This window comes from Leucoraja erinacea, unplaced genomic scaffold, assembly GCF_028641065.1.
Source record: "Leucoraja erinacea ecotype New England unplaced genomic scaffold, Leri_hhj_1 Leri_75S, whole genome shotgun sequence".
Classification (NCBI taxonomy): domain Eukaryota; kingdom Metazoa; phylum Chordata; class Chondrichthyes; order Rajiformes; family Rajidae; genus Leucoraja; species Leucoraja erinaceus.
Window position 1 is genome coordinate 626 of NW_026576685.1, and position 14,641 is coordinate 15,266.

The 14,641-nt window shown below is 48.8% G+C and overlaps 1 protein-coding gene across 3 annotated transcripts in view; it reads left to right on the forward strand.

The window, feature by feature from the left end:
- The first annotated feature begins 263 nt into the window (after positions 1 to 263).
- LOC129694699 (CD276 antigen-like) overlaps positions 264 to 14,641 on the forward strand; it is a 32,422-nt gene continuing 18,044 nt past the window's right edge. Inside the window, exons 1-4 of one of the 3 annotated variants that reach the window (XM_055631438.1) lie at positions 264 to 2,618; positions 4,087 to 4,431; positions 8,018 to 8,314; positions 11,570 to 11,695. In XM_055631438.1, coding sequence (XP_055487413.1) covers positions 2,537 to 2,618; positions 4,087 to 4,431; positions 8,018 to 8,314; positions 11,570 to 11,695 — 850 coding nt within the window. In that variant the 5' untranslated portion in view covers positions 264 to 2,536. Of the gene's footprint in view, positions 2,619 to 4,086; positions 4,432 to 8,017; positions 8,315 to 11,554; positions 11,696 to 14,641 lie in introns of all 3 variants that reach the window. The other 2 variants (XM_055631437.1, XM_055631440.1) reach the window with 2 other exon arrangements.

The following is a 14,641-nucleotide window of genomic DNA, read 5'->3' on the forward strand; positions in this document are numbered from 1 at the left end:
ACTCAGGAACCGCTTCTTCCCCTCTGTTATCAGGCTTTGAATGGTCCATCCATAATCTATGGTACTTTTCGATTCACCTCTGCTCCATTGCAGACACTAGACTTTGTCTCTGGAACTGATGCACTACAATGCCGAGAACTATATCTTCTGCACTCTGTACCTTCCCCTTTGTTCTACCTGGTGTACTTGAGTTTGGGCGTGATTGTATTTATGTATTGTATTATCTGATTAATTTTAGTTTAGTTAAGAGATACACAGCGTGGAAACAGGCCCTTCAGCCCACGAGTTTGCACCAACCAGCGATCCCCACACACTAACACTATCCTACACACGCACATTAGGGACAATTTACAATTTTACTGAAGCCAATTAACCTACAAACCTGTACATCTTTGGAGTGTGGGGGAAACCAGAGTTCCTGGAGAAAAAACACACGATCACGAGGAGAACGTACAAACTCCACACAGACAAGCACCTGTAGCCATGATCGAACCCGGCTCTCTGGTGCCGTAAGGCAGCAACTCTACCGCTGAGCCAACGTACCACCCTGTTCTTTGTTGTACTGCTCTATGTTCTAATGCTGACACGCACTGCCCTGAGCACTTGTGCAAAAAGTACGCTGCACTGCTCACAGTTCAGAAGTGAATAGGAAGAGCCGGAGGAAGGAAAATAAGTGGTTAGGGGCAGGGAACTAATATTCTTTTCTCATTCCTAGTGACCATCAGAAAATCCCCCTGCAATAAATGACATTTTCTTTTTTTTTCACCGAGCACCATTTTTCATTCAGGGTATTACCCTGGGACTCTTTCGTGAAAATAAGTATTACTTTCTTGGTAGATTTGTGTCAACAAGTTTATTATTAGAGAATCAGGGATTTGTTTTGCAATGGGCACATTTATTTCTGCTGAATGTCTCGAGTCTGAGCTCACCGGTGAACAGTCCTCCGACCACTGGGTGGTGCAGTGGTTCAGCAGGTGGCGCTGTTGTGGGCAGGATTCGATCGGGATATCTGGCGCTGTCTGTGTGGAGTTTGCATGCTCTATCTGTGACCGAACATAGAAGAGAGCAGAAGAGAGAGAGTTTTACATTCTCCCCGTGACTTGCGTGGGTTTTCTCCGAGATCTTCACTTTCCTCCCACACTCCAAAGGCGTACAGGTTTGTCAGTTCATTGGCTTGGTATAAAAAAAAGTAAATTGTCCCTAGTGTGTGTAGATAGCTAATTTTTAGTTTAGTTTAGAGATACAGCACGGAAACAGGCCCTTTGGCCCACCGAGTCCGCGGCGACCAGCGATCCCTGCACACTAACACTATCCTACACACACTAGGGACAATTTACATTAATACCAAGCCAATTAATGTGCGTGGATCGCTGGTCAGCGCGAACTCGATGGGCCGAATGGCCAGATTCTGTGCTGTACTAAACTGAAGTAAAGTAAGTGTTAGTGGATCCAGGAGAGTGAGTGAGTGTGATGGGGCCGGGCAGCGGCTGGGGAGAGGGAAGGCCGTGTATGGCTCCTCTGGTTCAAGCTGTGCTGAAAGTGCTGGGAAAGTTTCCAGGAGATGAAGTCATCTTTCGGTTCTGTTGAAAAGCCGTCAACCTGAATCATTAACCGCTTCACTCCCGGCCTCACCTGATGTGTCTCTGCAGCATTTTCTGTATTCAATTTGAGTTGCTGCCTCACAGCGCCAGAGACCCGAGTTCCTGACTGTGGGTGCTGTCTGTATGGTGTTTAGTTTAGTTTAGAGATACAGCGTGGAAATGATCCCTCGTGTGTGTGTGTGTGTGTGTGTGTAGCTTAGTGTTAGTGTGCGGGGATCACTGGTCGCATGGACTCGGTGGGCTGAAGGAAATGTTTATACGCTGTATCACTAAACTAAACTAAAAAATAAACTTTGGTTTAGTTTATTATTGTCACGTTTACCAAGATACAATGCAAACTGTTTTTGTTATTCCATCAGCAGGAAGTCTATATGTGATTACAACCAAGCCGTCAGATGCAGGTACTGGATAAAGGGAATAATGTTTAGTGCAAGATAAAGTCCATTAAAGTCTGACTAAAGATAAGGAAGTTGAGATGTGTTGGACAGAACTACAGATGCTGGTTTAAACTGAAGACAGACACAAATAGCTGGAGTAACTCAGCAGATCAGGCAGCATCTCTGGAGAGAAGGAATGGGTGATGTTTCGGGTGGAGACACTTCTTCAGACTGAGAGTCAGGGAAGAGGGAAACTGGAGGTATGAAAATGTACAGAAGAAATCAGAGCTGGGACCGTCAGCCAAAGAGCCCACAATGATCCATTGTTGGCTGTGGAGGGGGTGATAACAAAGGGATACAAACAGTGAAACTAGCAGGATAACTAGGGTGGGGGAGGGATGGAGAGAGAGAGGGGATGCAAGGGTTACTTGAAATTAGAGAAATCAATATTCATACCGCTGGTTGTAAGCTGCCCAAGCGAAATATGAGATGCTATTCCTCCAATTTGCGTGTGGCTATTGTCAGTAACTTGTAAACGGATTCACCGTTGAAATATCAATGCATTTACTGTGTTGCAGGGTGACAAGACGGGTGGCTGGGCTGCTCCAATTTGCTTTGCTGCTTTTGTGTTGCAGAACAGGTAAGAATTCATTTCCACTTCTCTGAAAAGGTCCATTAGTTTCATGAACTAAAGCCACTGCCTCACAGCGCCAGAGACCCGGGTTCGACCATGACCTTGGGTGTTGCCTGTGTGGAGTTTGCACGTTCTCCCTGTGACCATGTGGGTTTTCTCCGGGTGCTCCGGTTTCCTCCCACATCCCAAAGACGTGCGGGTTTGTAGGTTAATTGGCCCTCTGTAAAATTACCCCTAATGTGTACGGAGTGGATGGGAAAGTGGGATAACATGGAACTAGTGTGAATGGGTGATCGATGGTCGGTGTGGGCTCTGTGGACCAAGGGGTTTGATTTCATGTTTAGTTTAGAGATACAGTGTATGTTTTGGCCCACCGAGTCCACACAGACCAGCGATCACCCCGCATACTAGCACCAACCTACATACTAGGGACAATTTACACTTTATAGATGCCAATTAACCTACAAACCTGAATCTTTGGAGTGTGGGAGGAAACCGGAGCACCCGGAGAAAATCCACGTGGTCACGGGGAGAACGTGCAAACTCCGTACAGGCAGCACCCATAGTCAGGACCAGACCTGGGTCTCTGGCGCTGTAAGTCAGCAACTCTACCGCTGCACCACCCTCTAACTCTAAAAAGATGCACGGATCACCTCTGTTGTGTCTGAGAAAAGGCAGTTATGCTTCATCTGTCTGTCGACAGCCTGTCCCACACGTACACCAGTGGTGGGGCAACCCCAGCCTGTGGGAAGCACGCCCGGAGAGGACTCAATCCAAGCCTCAGTCATTTCAGCCTTCCTCCATGTGAGTGACAAAGTTATAGTTTCAGATCCCAGTCCACAGGGATTGCCAGTGGCCAGAAGGTTCTCGACTGCGAGTGCCCAGACTTAGTGGCAGCCGTGACTCTAGGACAGACGGACCCGCAATAACCCTGGGAGATGAAGAGGGGGACTTTGAGCTGCAGTGCTGCCATAACACAATAGTTGCGTTCCTTAGAAATATTGTATGTTATACTTTTTCTTCAGAAAAAGAGGGTGGAGCCACGGTAGAGTTACTGCCTCGCAGCGCCAGAGACCCGTGTTCAATCCTGACTATGGGTGCTGTGTGTACGGAGTTTGTATCTTCTCCTCATGACCCGTGTGGCTTTTCTCCGGGTGCTCCGGTTTCCTCCCACACTCCAAAGACATACATGTTAGTAGGTTAATTGGCTTCGGTAACAATTGTAAATTGTCCCTAGTGTATGTAGGATAGTGTTAGTGTGCGGGGATCGCTGGTCGGCGTGGACTCGGTGGGCCAAAGGGCCTGTTTCCGTGCTGTATCTCTAAACTAAACAAAATGTGTAGGAAGGAACTACAGATGCTGGTTTAAGTCGAAGATAGACAAAATGCTGGAGTAACTCAGCGGGACAGGCAGCTTCTCTGGGGAGAAGGAGTGGACGAGACCCGGGATTATTTTGTCCTTATTTTATCCCCAGTGTCGCCGTCTAGCCTCACAGTGACGGGGATTGTGGGTGAAAGTGCCCTCCTGCCCTGTCTGGACACCAACGTGGGGAAACAAGCCAACAATGATATTCGTGTTTACTGGCAGGTGGCCACTCGGTTAATCCATTCCTTCCATAAGGGCAGAGAGGACAACACATTGGGCCTGGGCACCAGGGCAAGGCTGTTCACCGCAGAGTTCAAACACGGCAACTTCTCCCTTCTTCTCACCGACCTCCGAGTGAGCGACGCAGCCACGTACACATGCCTCATTCAGTTGAAACTCCCCACTGAGGGCAACAGCGTGGTTCTACGAGTTACAGTCACACTACAAATAGCAGGTAAAGATTCATGATCTTTGTTTTTAAGCTTTTCTTTGTAATAACAGCGGTGGTGTCTGGAGAAGGGTCTCACCCATTCCTTCTCTCCAGAGATGCTGCCTGTCCCGCTAAGTTACACCAGCATATTGTGTCTGTCTTCTGTGTAAACCAGCATCTGCAGTTCCTTCCTACACAATGGTGGTGACAAGTGGAAGTTGTCAAATGTAGCAATGTTACAACATTTTGAGATTTTAAAAATCAAGTCTGCAATTGATCCCATCAGATAAAGCATAAAAAGAAGTTTAATTTGACACCTAATTCACTTTCATATCTTCAGTATTAAAAAAGATATGGCCATTTTCATACTCGGAAGTTAGCATCTTGTTCCCAATTGCTTTTCCATTGACTTAACACAAAAGCTGTGATTGAGGACAGTCAAAAGCCCATAACTTTCTTAAAAATTAAGAGAACTGAAATAAATTTTCAGTTATTATAGATTGAAGCATTCTGAAACAAATATGAAACAATCTTACTTGGATGACCTGAAATTAAAGCATATAATTAGTTAGTTACCTAATTACAAAATTCAATTACTAGATCTCAACATCTATCCATTTCTTAAGAATTTTAAATAGTCTGTGTCCAAATAACATTCACACAAGAATTCACAATATAACATGATTTTTAAATCTCATTGTCATGAATTTATAGGCCAAATGGAAGGAATTTAGTGTTAAATTCCTGTAAATTAATGGCAATTTAAATCATCTTGTGAGTGGGATTTTGTGGAATGCGATCGATTGGAACGTTGCGGTTTGCGGTGAATTTAAACCCCATATCGGCAGGAAAAACACTGCCGGTTCGTATGGGGCCTAAATCACATTTTCGCAACGTAAAATTTGGATTAAGGTAATTCTAAGAAGAACGTTTATATGTAAAATAAACGGCTTACCTTTAACTGTCCCGTACGGGAGATCCGTCCCGTTGTCGGCGTTGACGGCATTAGAAGTGGAATTTTATTTTACTCCAGCGCTGAAATTGTCCCGCGGTTTAAAAAAAAATTCACAGAACGGCAGTCGGAACAATTCTTCAGCATTAGCTTGCAGCCCGAGAAAATATATCTCAGACAGGCAGGAGAAAACGGCATTTTAACCCCGCCCTCCCCCCTCAAAGGCGCCAAAGTCGCGCACACGGCCAGTGGCAGAACTGCAGCACTGCTGAAGGTAAGTTTTGTAACATACCTATAAAATGTAAGCATACTTAGGAAAGTTTAGTTTAGTTTAGTGATACAGCTTGGAAACAGGCCCTTTGGCCCACCGAGTCCATGCCGACCAGCAATCCCCGCACAATAATACTAGGGACAATTTCACATTTATACCAAGCCCATTAACCTACAAACCTGTACAACTTTGGAATGTGGGAGGAAACCGGAGATTCCAGAGAAAACCCACGCAGGTCACGGTGAGAACGTACAAACTCCGTACAGACAGCGACCGTAGTCAGGATCGAACCTGGGTCTCTGGCGCTGTGAGACAGCAACTCTACCGCTGCGCCACCGTGCTGCCCAATGGACTTGTTCCTTCTATATTACTCGTAATGGTTGTGACCGACTCGTTTCCCTGATCGTTGCTCCGTACACTCAAGATCGTCATCGTCTGCAGATATTCTTCAGGACCCAGCAGTAGCTGATAGGTGGAACATAGAACAGTACAGCACAGGAATGGACCTTTCGGCCCAGCAAACATGATACCCAGCTAAACTAATCTCATCTGCCTGCACTTGATCCACATCGATCTAATCCCTGCACTACCATGTCAAACACCACTGTCGTATCTGCCTCCACCACCACCCCTGGCAGCGTGTTCCAGGCACCCACCACCCTGTGTCTGTGTGACACAACTTGCCCCGCACATCTCCTTTAAACTTTGCCCCTCTCACCTGAAAGCTACGCCATCTAGTTTTTGACATTCCCTCCCTGGGGATAAAGGGTTTGACTGTCAACACTAAAGCTTTTGGAATGTTATTTACTTCCTAACAGATCTCCAATCTGTCTCTGACGCTCCAGAGACAAAAAAACCATGTCATGAATAATCTTCTCTCTTCAACAATTTAAAATTGGCACCGATTTGGACTGGCTGGTCTTTGTTTGCAGTGTGGAAGAGAATATAGATGATTAAGTGTGTAGATGGCACCAAAATTGTAGGTGTGGTGGACAGTGAGGAAGGTAGTTTATAGTTGCACCAGGGTCAAGTTCAACTGGGGAAATGGACAAGCGAATGGCAGAGCTCTCTACAGAACTCTTTTCCTTGTACCTCAGTACACGTGACAATAAACTAAACTCAAACTCAGCTGCAATTTAATTCAATGGAATGCAACATTTTGTACATTTAACCCAAAGCTACGCCAGCAGGTACATAGTGAATGAAAGGGAGATTCTTAGAACTGAGAGACCGTGGGATACAAGTACATAAAGATAGACACACAATCCCTCTGATTCCTCCTGACACTGATTCCTCCTGCTAGTTTGTGTCTATCTTTGGTTTAAACCAAAGCTCTGTGATCAACAGCCTTAGGGAGGACGACGGCTCAGTAACATCCTTGCTGACGGACATGCTGAGGATCTGCAAAACCTTTTAAACAGATTTGTGCACCAGAAAGGCCACGGACAGCACCACCGCCTCCCAGAATTTCCTGTGTTCTATCACGGAGGTCTTGGAGGACAGCAAGCGGGAGAGTCTGGACCAACCTCTGACCCTAGAGGAGCTGACTGGCTCCATCCGTTCCTTTGACGAGTAAAACTCCTGGAAATGATGGCTTACCGGCCGAGTTGTATTGGGCTCTGTGGGACTGGGTGGGCCCGGACCTGCTGGAAATGTACAACGACATGCTTCTAGCCGGCAGCATGTCAGACTCCATGAGGAAGGGCAGCATCACCCTAATCTACAAGCAGAAGGGGGAGAGGAAGGATATAAAGAATTGGAGACCCATCTCTGTCACGATTTATTCTGAACAGCTCCGTCACAGAGGACTCTGTGATTTACGGACTGTTCCCAGGGACACATTCAGAGACTGACATCGAGTGCTGCTGGAAGGTCATCAACTCGGTGAAAGACGCTCTTTGGTCTGCCCGAGCGTTGTTCACCACCCAGCAGAGCGAGATGTCCGTTGGGGAATGTTGCCGACTGGCCCGCTGCAGACTGCAGGGGTACGTGCTGCGGGACCCACTGAAGCTTGGTGCAGCCAACGCCAAGGCTCGGTGGGGGAGGACCACAGTCTAGGGTCCTTCTGCTGCTGGACATAGGGGGCACGGTGTGGTGGAGACGCCCCTTAAAATAAGGGAAGGGATTCCATGCAAGTGGGCCACATGAGTGGCAAGGGTGTGGGGTAAAATTGTGTGATTTGTGTAAACAGTATTGAATGTATGTATAGCCTCCGACAATGTTGGATGGAGACTTGTAAGGATCATGTGTTAGATATATTTATTTCTCGAAGAAAGTATATTTCGAAATGTAAAATAAAAGTGTGTCGAGGAACAGTGAAAAGCTTTTGTTGGGTGCTAGCCAGTCAGCGCTGTCTTGTTAATGTTAACGCTGCTGTTCCATTCCAGCCCACTTTGCCAAGCCGACCCTGAGTACGCATCTGTCGGAGGGACAGCAAGGTGCAGGAGGGGTGCTGAGGCTGACCTGCTCCTCCTGGGGAGGGTATCCAGCCCCAGCGGTGGGCTGGACCTGCGGGTCCCTGAACCTAGATCCGAACAGCACGGCCACAACCCACACCGACTGCTCCCCGCAGAGACTGTGCAACGTAACCTCGTTCCTGTGGGTGTCTGCTGGAGTACACTGCATCACCTGTAGCATTCACAACACCAGGCTGAAGGAGAAACAAACTGAAACCTTTACCGCAAGTAAGTGGGAAAAAAACATCTCTCTCCTTGAAAAAACGCCCTCAATATAGACAACAAACTTTTAAAGTCAAGTTGACTTTACTGGACTTTATCTTGCACTAAAGGTTATTCCCTTTATCATGTATCCGTACATTGTAATCATGTATAGGAAGGAACTGCAGATGCTGGTTTACACTGAAGATAGACACAAATTCAAGATTCAAGAGAGTTTATTGTCATGTGTCCCAGATAGGACAATGAAATTCTTGCTTTGCTTCAGCACAACAGAATATAGAAGGCATGAATACTGACCAGATCAGTGTGTACATATACCATTGTATGAATATATACACACATGAATTAAATAAAACAGATAAAGTGCAAATAAACAGATAATGGGCTATTAATGTTCAGAGTTTTGTTTGAGTTGAGTTCAATAGCCTGATGGCTGTGGGAAAGAAGCTGTTTCTGAACCTGGAGGTTGCAGTCTTCAGGCTCCTGTACCTTCTACCTGAAGGTAGCGGGGAGATGAGTGTGTGGCCAGGATGATGTGGGTCCTTGATGATACTGCCAGCCTTTTTGGGGCAGCGACTGCGATAGATCCCCTCGATGGTAGGGAGGTCAGAGCCGATGATGGACTGGGCAGTGTTTACTGCTTTTTCGCTCCTGGGCACTCCAGTTGCCAGACCAAGCCACGATGCAACCGGTCAGCATGCTCTCTACTGTGCACCTGTACAGGTTAGAGAGAGTCCTCCTTGACAAACCGACTCTCCGTAATCTTCTCAGGAAGTAGAGGCGCTGATGTGCTTTCTTTATAATAGCATCAGTGTTCTCGGACCAGGAGAGATCTTCAGAGATGTGCACGCCCAGGAATTTGAAGCTCTCGACCCTTTCCACCAATATAAACGTGACTGTGGGTCCCCATCCTACCCCTTCCAAAGTCCACAATCAGTTCCTTGGTTTTGCTGGTGTTGAGGGCCATGAGATTGTGCTGGCACCATTTGGTCAGTCGGTCGATCTCACTTCTATACTCTGACTCGTCCCCATCAGTGATACGTCCCACAACAGTGGTGTCGTCAGCGAACTTGATGATGGAGTTCGCACTTTGACCGGCTACGCAGTCATGAGTAATTGCTGGAGTAACTCAGCGGATCAGGCAGCATCTCTGGAGAATAGGGACAGGTGACGTTTTGGATTGAGAGATTTCTTCCATTGTAATCATGTATAGTCTTTCCGCTGGCTGGATAGCACGCAACAAAAACAGCTTTCCAATGTACCTCGATACACGTGACAATAAACTAAACTAAACTAAACTAAATGTCTCTTGGCTATTCAACCTGAAACGTTGAATACTTCTCTTCCCATAGATGCTGCCTGACCTGCTAAGTATTTTCTATTTGTTATTTCTGGGATCCATAGAATAAAAAAACTTGTATTGTCTTTCACTGAGATGACGATTCCGTTCTGTCATAATTCTTTGATTTGTTGAGCTCCTATTTCACGCCCCATAACTATGCCATCACCGGCTGTAGCTGGTGGCAAAGTTATACAAGATGTCAGGGGTTATGGGGAGAAGGCAGGAGAATGGGTTTAGGAGGGAGAGATAGATCAGCCATGATTGAGTGGTGGAGTAGACTTGATGGGCCGAATGGCCTCATTCTGCTCCTATCACTTGTGAACTTATGAAGATCCAGCACAGAACAGGCCCTTCGGCCCACAATGTCTGTGCCAAGCATGATGCAAAGTAAAACCGATCTCCCGTGCCTTCTCATGATCCATATCCCTCCGTTCCCTGCATATCCCTGTGCCTAACTAAAAGCCTCTTAAACACCACTATCGTATCAGCCTCCACCACCACCCCTGGCAGCACATTCCAGACGCCCACCACACTCTGTAATAAAACTGACCTCTCACTTCTCCTTTAAACTTTCCCCCTCTCACCTATTTTGGGCAATCAAGGGTAGTAAAACAATTGGAAGTAGTGAAAGGGCCATTGAGAATTTAAAATGGCATTCAGCGCAGTTGTGAAACACCGGGGTGGCACGGTGGCGCAGCGATAGAGTTGCTGCCTCACAGCACCAGAGACCCGGGGACGATCCTGACTACGAGTGCTGTCTGTACGGAGTTTGTACGTTCTCCCTGTGACCTGTGTTGGTTTTCTCCGGGATCTCCAGTTTCCTCCTACACTCCAAAGACGTACAGGTTTGTAGGCTAAATGGCTTGGTATAATTGTAAATTGTCCCTAGTGTGTTAGTGTGCGGGGATCACTGGTCACCGCGGACGTGTTGGGCTGAAGGGCCTGTTTCCGCGCTGTATCTCTAAACTAAACTAAAACTAAGGGATTAGTTTAACATGGCATCGTGTTTGGCACAGACATTATGGGCCGAAGGGCCTATTCCTGTGCTGTACTGTTCTGTGTGTGAAGGAACTGCAGATGCTGGTTTACACCGAAGATAGACGCAAAACACTGGAGTAACTCAGCGGGACAGAAGGAGAGCAGGAATGGGTGATCTCTGGAGAGAAGGAATGGGTGAAGTTTTAGGTCGAGGTCCTTTTCGAAACCTGATCTGAAGAAAGGCCTCGACCTGAAACGGCACCCATTCCTTCTCTCCAGAGATGCTGCCTGTCCCGCTGAGTTACTCCAGCACTTTGTGTCTATTTCTGTACTGTTCTATGTTCTATATGAGAACTTTCCAGGTACACCGGCCTTCACCAGATGTTGCACAGTGTCTTGTACGTGGGTCCCTGCATAAATTTATCATTCACTGATCATTCCCACTGCCCAGTTTGACCTTAAATACAAGTTAAATTTTCATCAACTATCTGCCTTCACCACCACTCCAGGCAGCACGTTCTATTGGGTGGCATGGTGGCTCAGTGGTAGAGTTGCTGGCTTACATCGCTTACAGAGATCCGGGTTCGATCCTGACTACGGGTCCTGTCTGTACGGTGTTTGTACGTTCAACCCGTGACCGCGTGTGGGTTGTTTCCGGATTTCCCGTTTCCTCCCACACGTACAGGTTAATTGGCTTGGTATAAATGTAAATTGTTCCTAGTGTGGGATAGTGCTAATGTGTGGGGATCGCTGGTCGGCGCAGACTCGGTGGGCCCAAGGGCCTGTTTCCGCACTGTATCTCTAAACCTCTAAACTACAATGTATTCCTCATACCTCCAAGGATTCTGTGGAAAATTGCATGAAAGTTTTTTTGGTTTCTGATTTTTAATATTTGCATCAATATTGAGTGGATGTTTCTGTGTCAGTGTCTTTCCCGCTAGAGAATACGAAGGGAATGGTTGTGTCGAAGAGAGCCAAACGTTTCTGGTGGGTTGAGCTGATTGCCATCGCTGCTATGATAGTGCTGCTGCTGCTCTGCCTCTTTCTACGAAATGTCTTACTAAATGGTGAGTGTTTTAACCTCTATAATTTAGCGAAATTAGACATAAGAGCAGGCTAGAAGGTTTGACTTGGTAGACACAAAATCTGCAGTAATGCTGGACGGGGTAGGATGGGGTAGGGAGGGGTGAGAGTGTGGAGGGAGGGGGAGGGGGGGCGGGGTGGGGGAGAGGAAATAGTGGGGAGGGAGAGTGGAAGGGGGAGGGGTAGGGACAGTCCTTCTGTTCCCCATTCCCTTTCACCCCCAATCCTGTTTCTCTATTCCCACACATGTGATGACACAGGCTGCGGGGGCTGGGGGGGAGGGGCTGGTGCAAAGGCATATGTAAATTGATCCATTCCGATTGGACATCTGTGAGCATTGGGCATTGTGACATCACACGATGGAACGTTCACCAGGGGCTGTGGTTGGGGCTGCTTCTATGGGTGAGAAGCAGTTTTCTTTTGAAATTGGGGGGGGGGTTTGAAGGATTTGATTAAAAATGTGTACATAAACACGACGAAATTTAATCAGGAGTGGATACTTAGAAAGAAAAGTGAAATCTCTACTGAAATGGAAAAAATCTCGGCGATTCTGTGTCTGGTGTTGGCGTAGCAATGAATCAAAGGCAGAAAGGCGGCCGGCAGGCAGCTGGACGGATGGACGTCGGACGGACGCCGGCTGCCGCACAGTTTTAAAGATAGACTAGACCAAGTGCAGACCCGTTGGGTCTGTTTCTCCAACGCGCATTTGCGGGGAGGTAGGGGGGGCTGCGGCATCACACTCACACTAACCACCCCCCAAACACACGGGTGGGCGGAGGGGGAGACGGGGTGGGGAGAGGGGGAGGAGGAAATGGGAGAGATTTGGGAGGGAGAGCAAAGCGGGGTAGGGGGTGTGAGAGGGGTATGGGAAGGGGGAGGAGAGTGGTGAGTGGGAGGAGAGTGGGGGAGGGCAGGAAGAGGGTAGGGGATGGGAGAGGGGTAGCGGGGAGTGGTGCAAGAGAGAGGGGAAGGGGGTGGGGGGAGGAGATGAGGGGGGAGAGAGGGGGGTGGGAGGTGAGGAGGGAGGGGGGGGGTGGGGAGGGGGAGGGGAGGGAGAGGGGGTGAGGAGAGAGGGAGATGGAGAGGGGGGGAGATGGGGGGGGAGGGGAGGATGAGAGTGGGGGGGAGAGGGGTTGGGGGAAAGGGAGAGAGGGAGGCGAGGAGAAGGAGGAGTGAGAAGAGGAAGGGGAGAAGGGGAAGAGTGTGGAGGGAGGGGGAGAGTGGTAGGGGGGGAGAGGGGGGAAATAGTGGTGAGGGAGAGGGGACGGTAAGAGTGCGAAAGAGGGGTAGAAGAGAGGCAGAGATGGGTTGGAGGGAGGGAGAGGGGTGGGAGGGGTGGGGGGCGGGGGAGGGGGGGGGAGAGAAATGGAAGAGTGGGGAGGGAGGGAGGGGGAGAGGGGTAGCGGGAGTGGTGGGAAGAGGGACAGGGGAGTGGTGGAAGATGGACAGGGGAGGAGGGAGATGGGAGGGGGAGATGGGGTAGAGGGGGGAAGAATGGGTAGAGGGCAGGGAGTGGGGGAGGGTAGGGGGTGGGGGGGGAGAGGGGTGGGGAGAAGGAGTTGGAGAGGGGGAGGAGAGAGGGGTGGGGGACGGGCAGGAGAGGTAACGGAGAGGGGGAGAGATGTGTGGGGGAGGGGGGAGGGAGGCAAGGAGGGGGAAGAGTGTGGATGGAGGGGAAGAGTGGGGAGGGGGAAAGGGGTGGGGGGTGAGGCGTCACACTAACCACCTGGGTCTATGGGGTCTGTTCCTCCAAAGCATGGTTGCGGGGTGGGGAATCTGACTGGGGCTGGGGCTGGTGGTGCAAAGGCATATGTTAATGCATCCATTCCGATTGGAAATCTGTGAGGATTGGGCATTGTGACCTCTCACGATGGAACGTTCACCAAAATGTTATGGGTGAGAGCTGTTTATTTTTTGATAATTGGGGGGCGGGGGGGGGGGGGAAGAAGGATTTGATTAAAAATGTGTACATAAACATGACAAAATTTAATCAGGAGTGGATACTTAGAATGAAAAGTGAAATCGCTACCAAAATGGAAAAAATCTCGGCGATTCTGTGTCTGGTGTCGGCGTAGCAACGAATCAAAGGCAGAAAGGCGGCCGTCAGCCGGTCGGACGCCGGATGACGGCAGCCACACAGTTTTAAAGATAGATAGAAAACTATCCCAACTCGCGTTTGTGGGTGGGGGGGGAGGGGGGCTGTCGGTCACACAGGTGGGGGGGGGCTGCGGCATCACACTCACATTAACCACCCCCCAAACACACAGGTGGGGGGAAGGGTGGAGAGGGAGACGGGGTGGGGAGAGGGGAGGGTGAGAACAGGGGAGGAAGGGGAAAGAAGGAGGAGAGAAACATAGAACATAGACATAGAAATTAGATGCAGGAGTAGGCCATTCGGCCCTTCGAGCCTGCACCGCCATTCAATATGATCATGAACTGGAGAGATTTGGGAGGGAAAGTAGAGTGGGGTAGGGGTACTACCTTCTGTGGCAGAGAATTCCAGAGATTCACCACTCTCTGTGTGAAGAATGTTTTCCTCATCTCGGTCTTAAAATATTTCCCCCTTTATCTTTAAACTGTGACCCCTTGTTCTGGAGTTCCCCAACATCTGGAACAATCTTCCTGCATCTAGCCTGTCCAACCCCTTAAGAATTTTGTAAGTTTCTATAAGATCCCCCCTCAATCTTCTAAATTCTAGCGAGTACAAGCCGAGTCTATCCAGTCTATCCTCATATGAAAGTCCTGACATCCCAGGAAACAGTCTGGTGAACCTTCTCTGCACTCCCTCTATGGCAAGAATGTCTTTGAGCATTGGGCATTGTGACATCACACGATGGAACGTTCACCTGGGCCTGGGCCTGGGCCTGGGCCTGGGCCTGGGCCTGGGCCTGGGCCTGGGCCTGGGCCTGGGCCTGGGCCTGGGCCTGGGC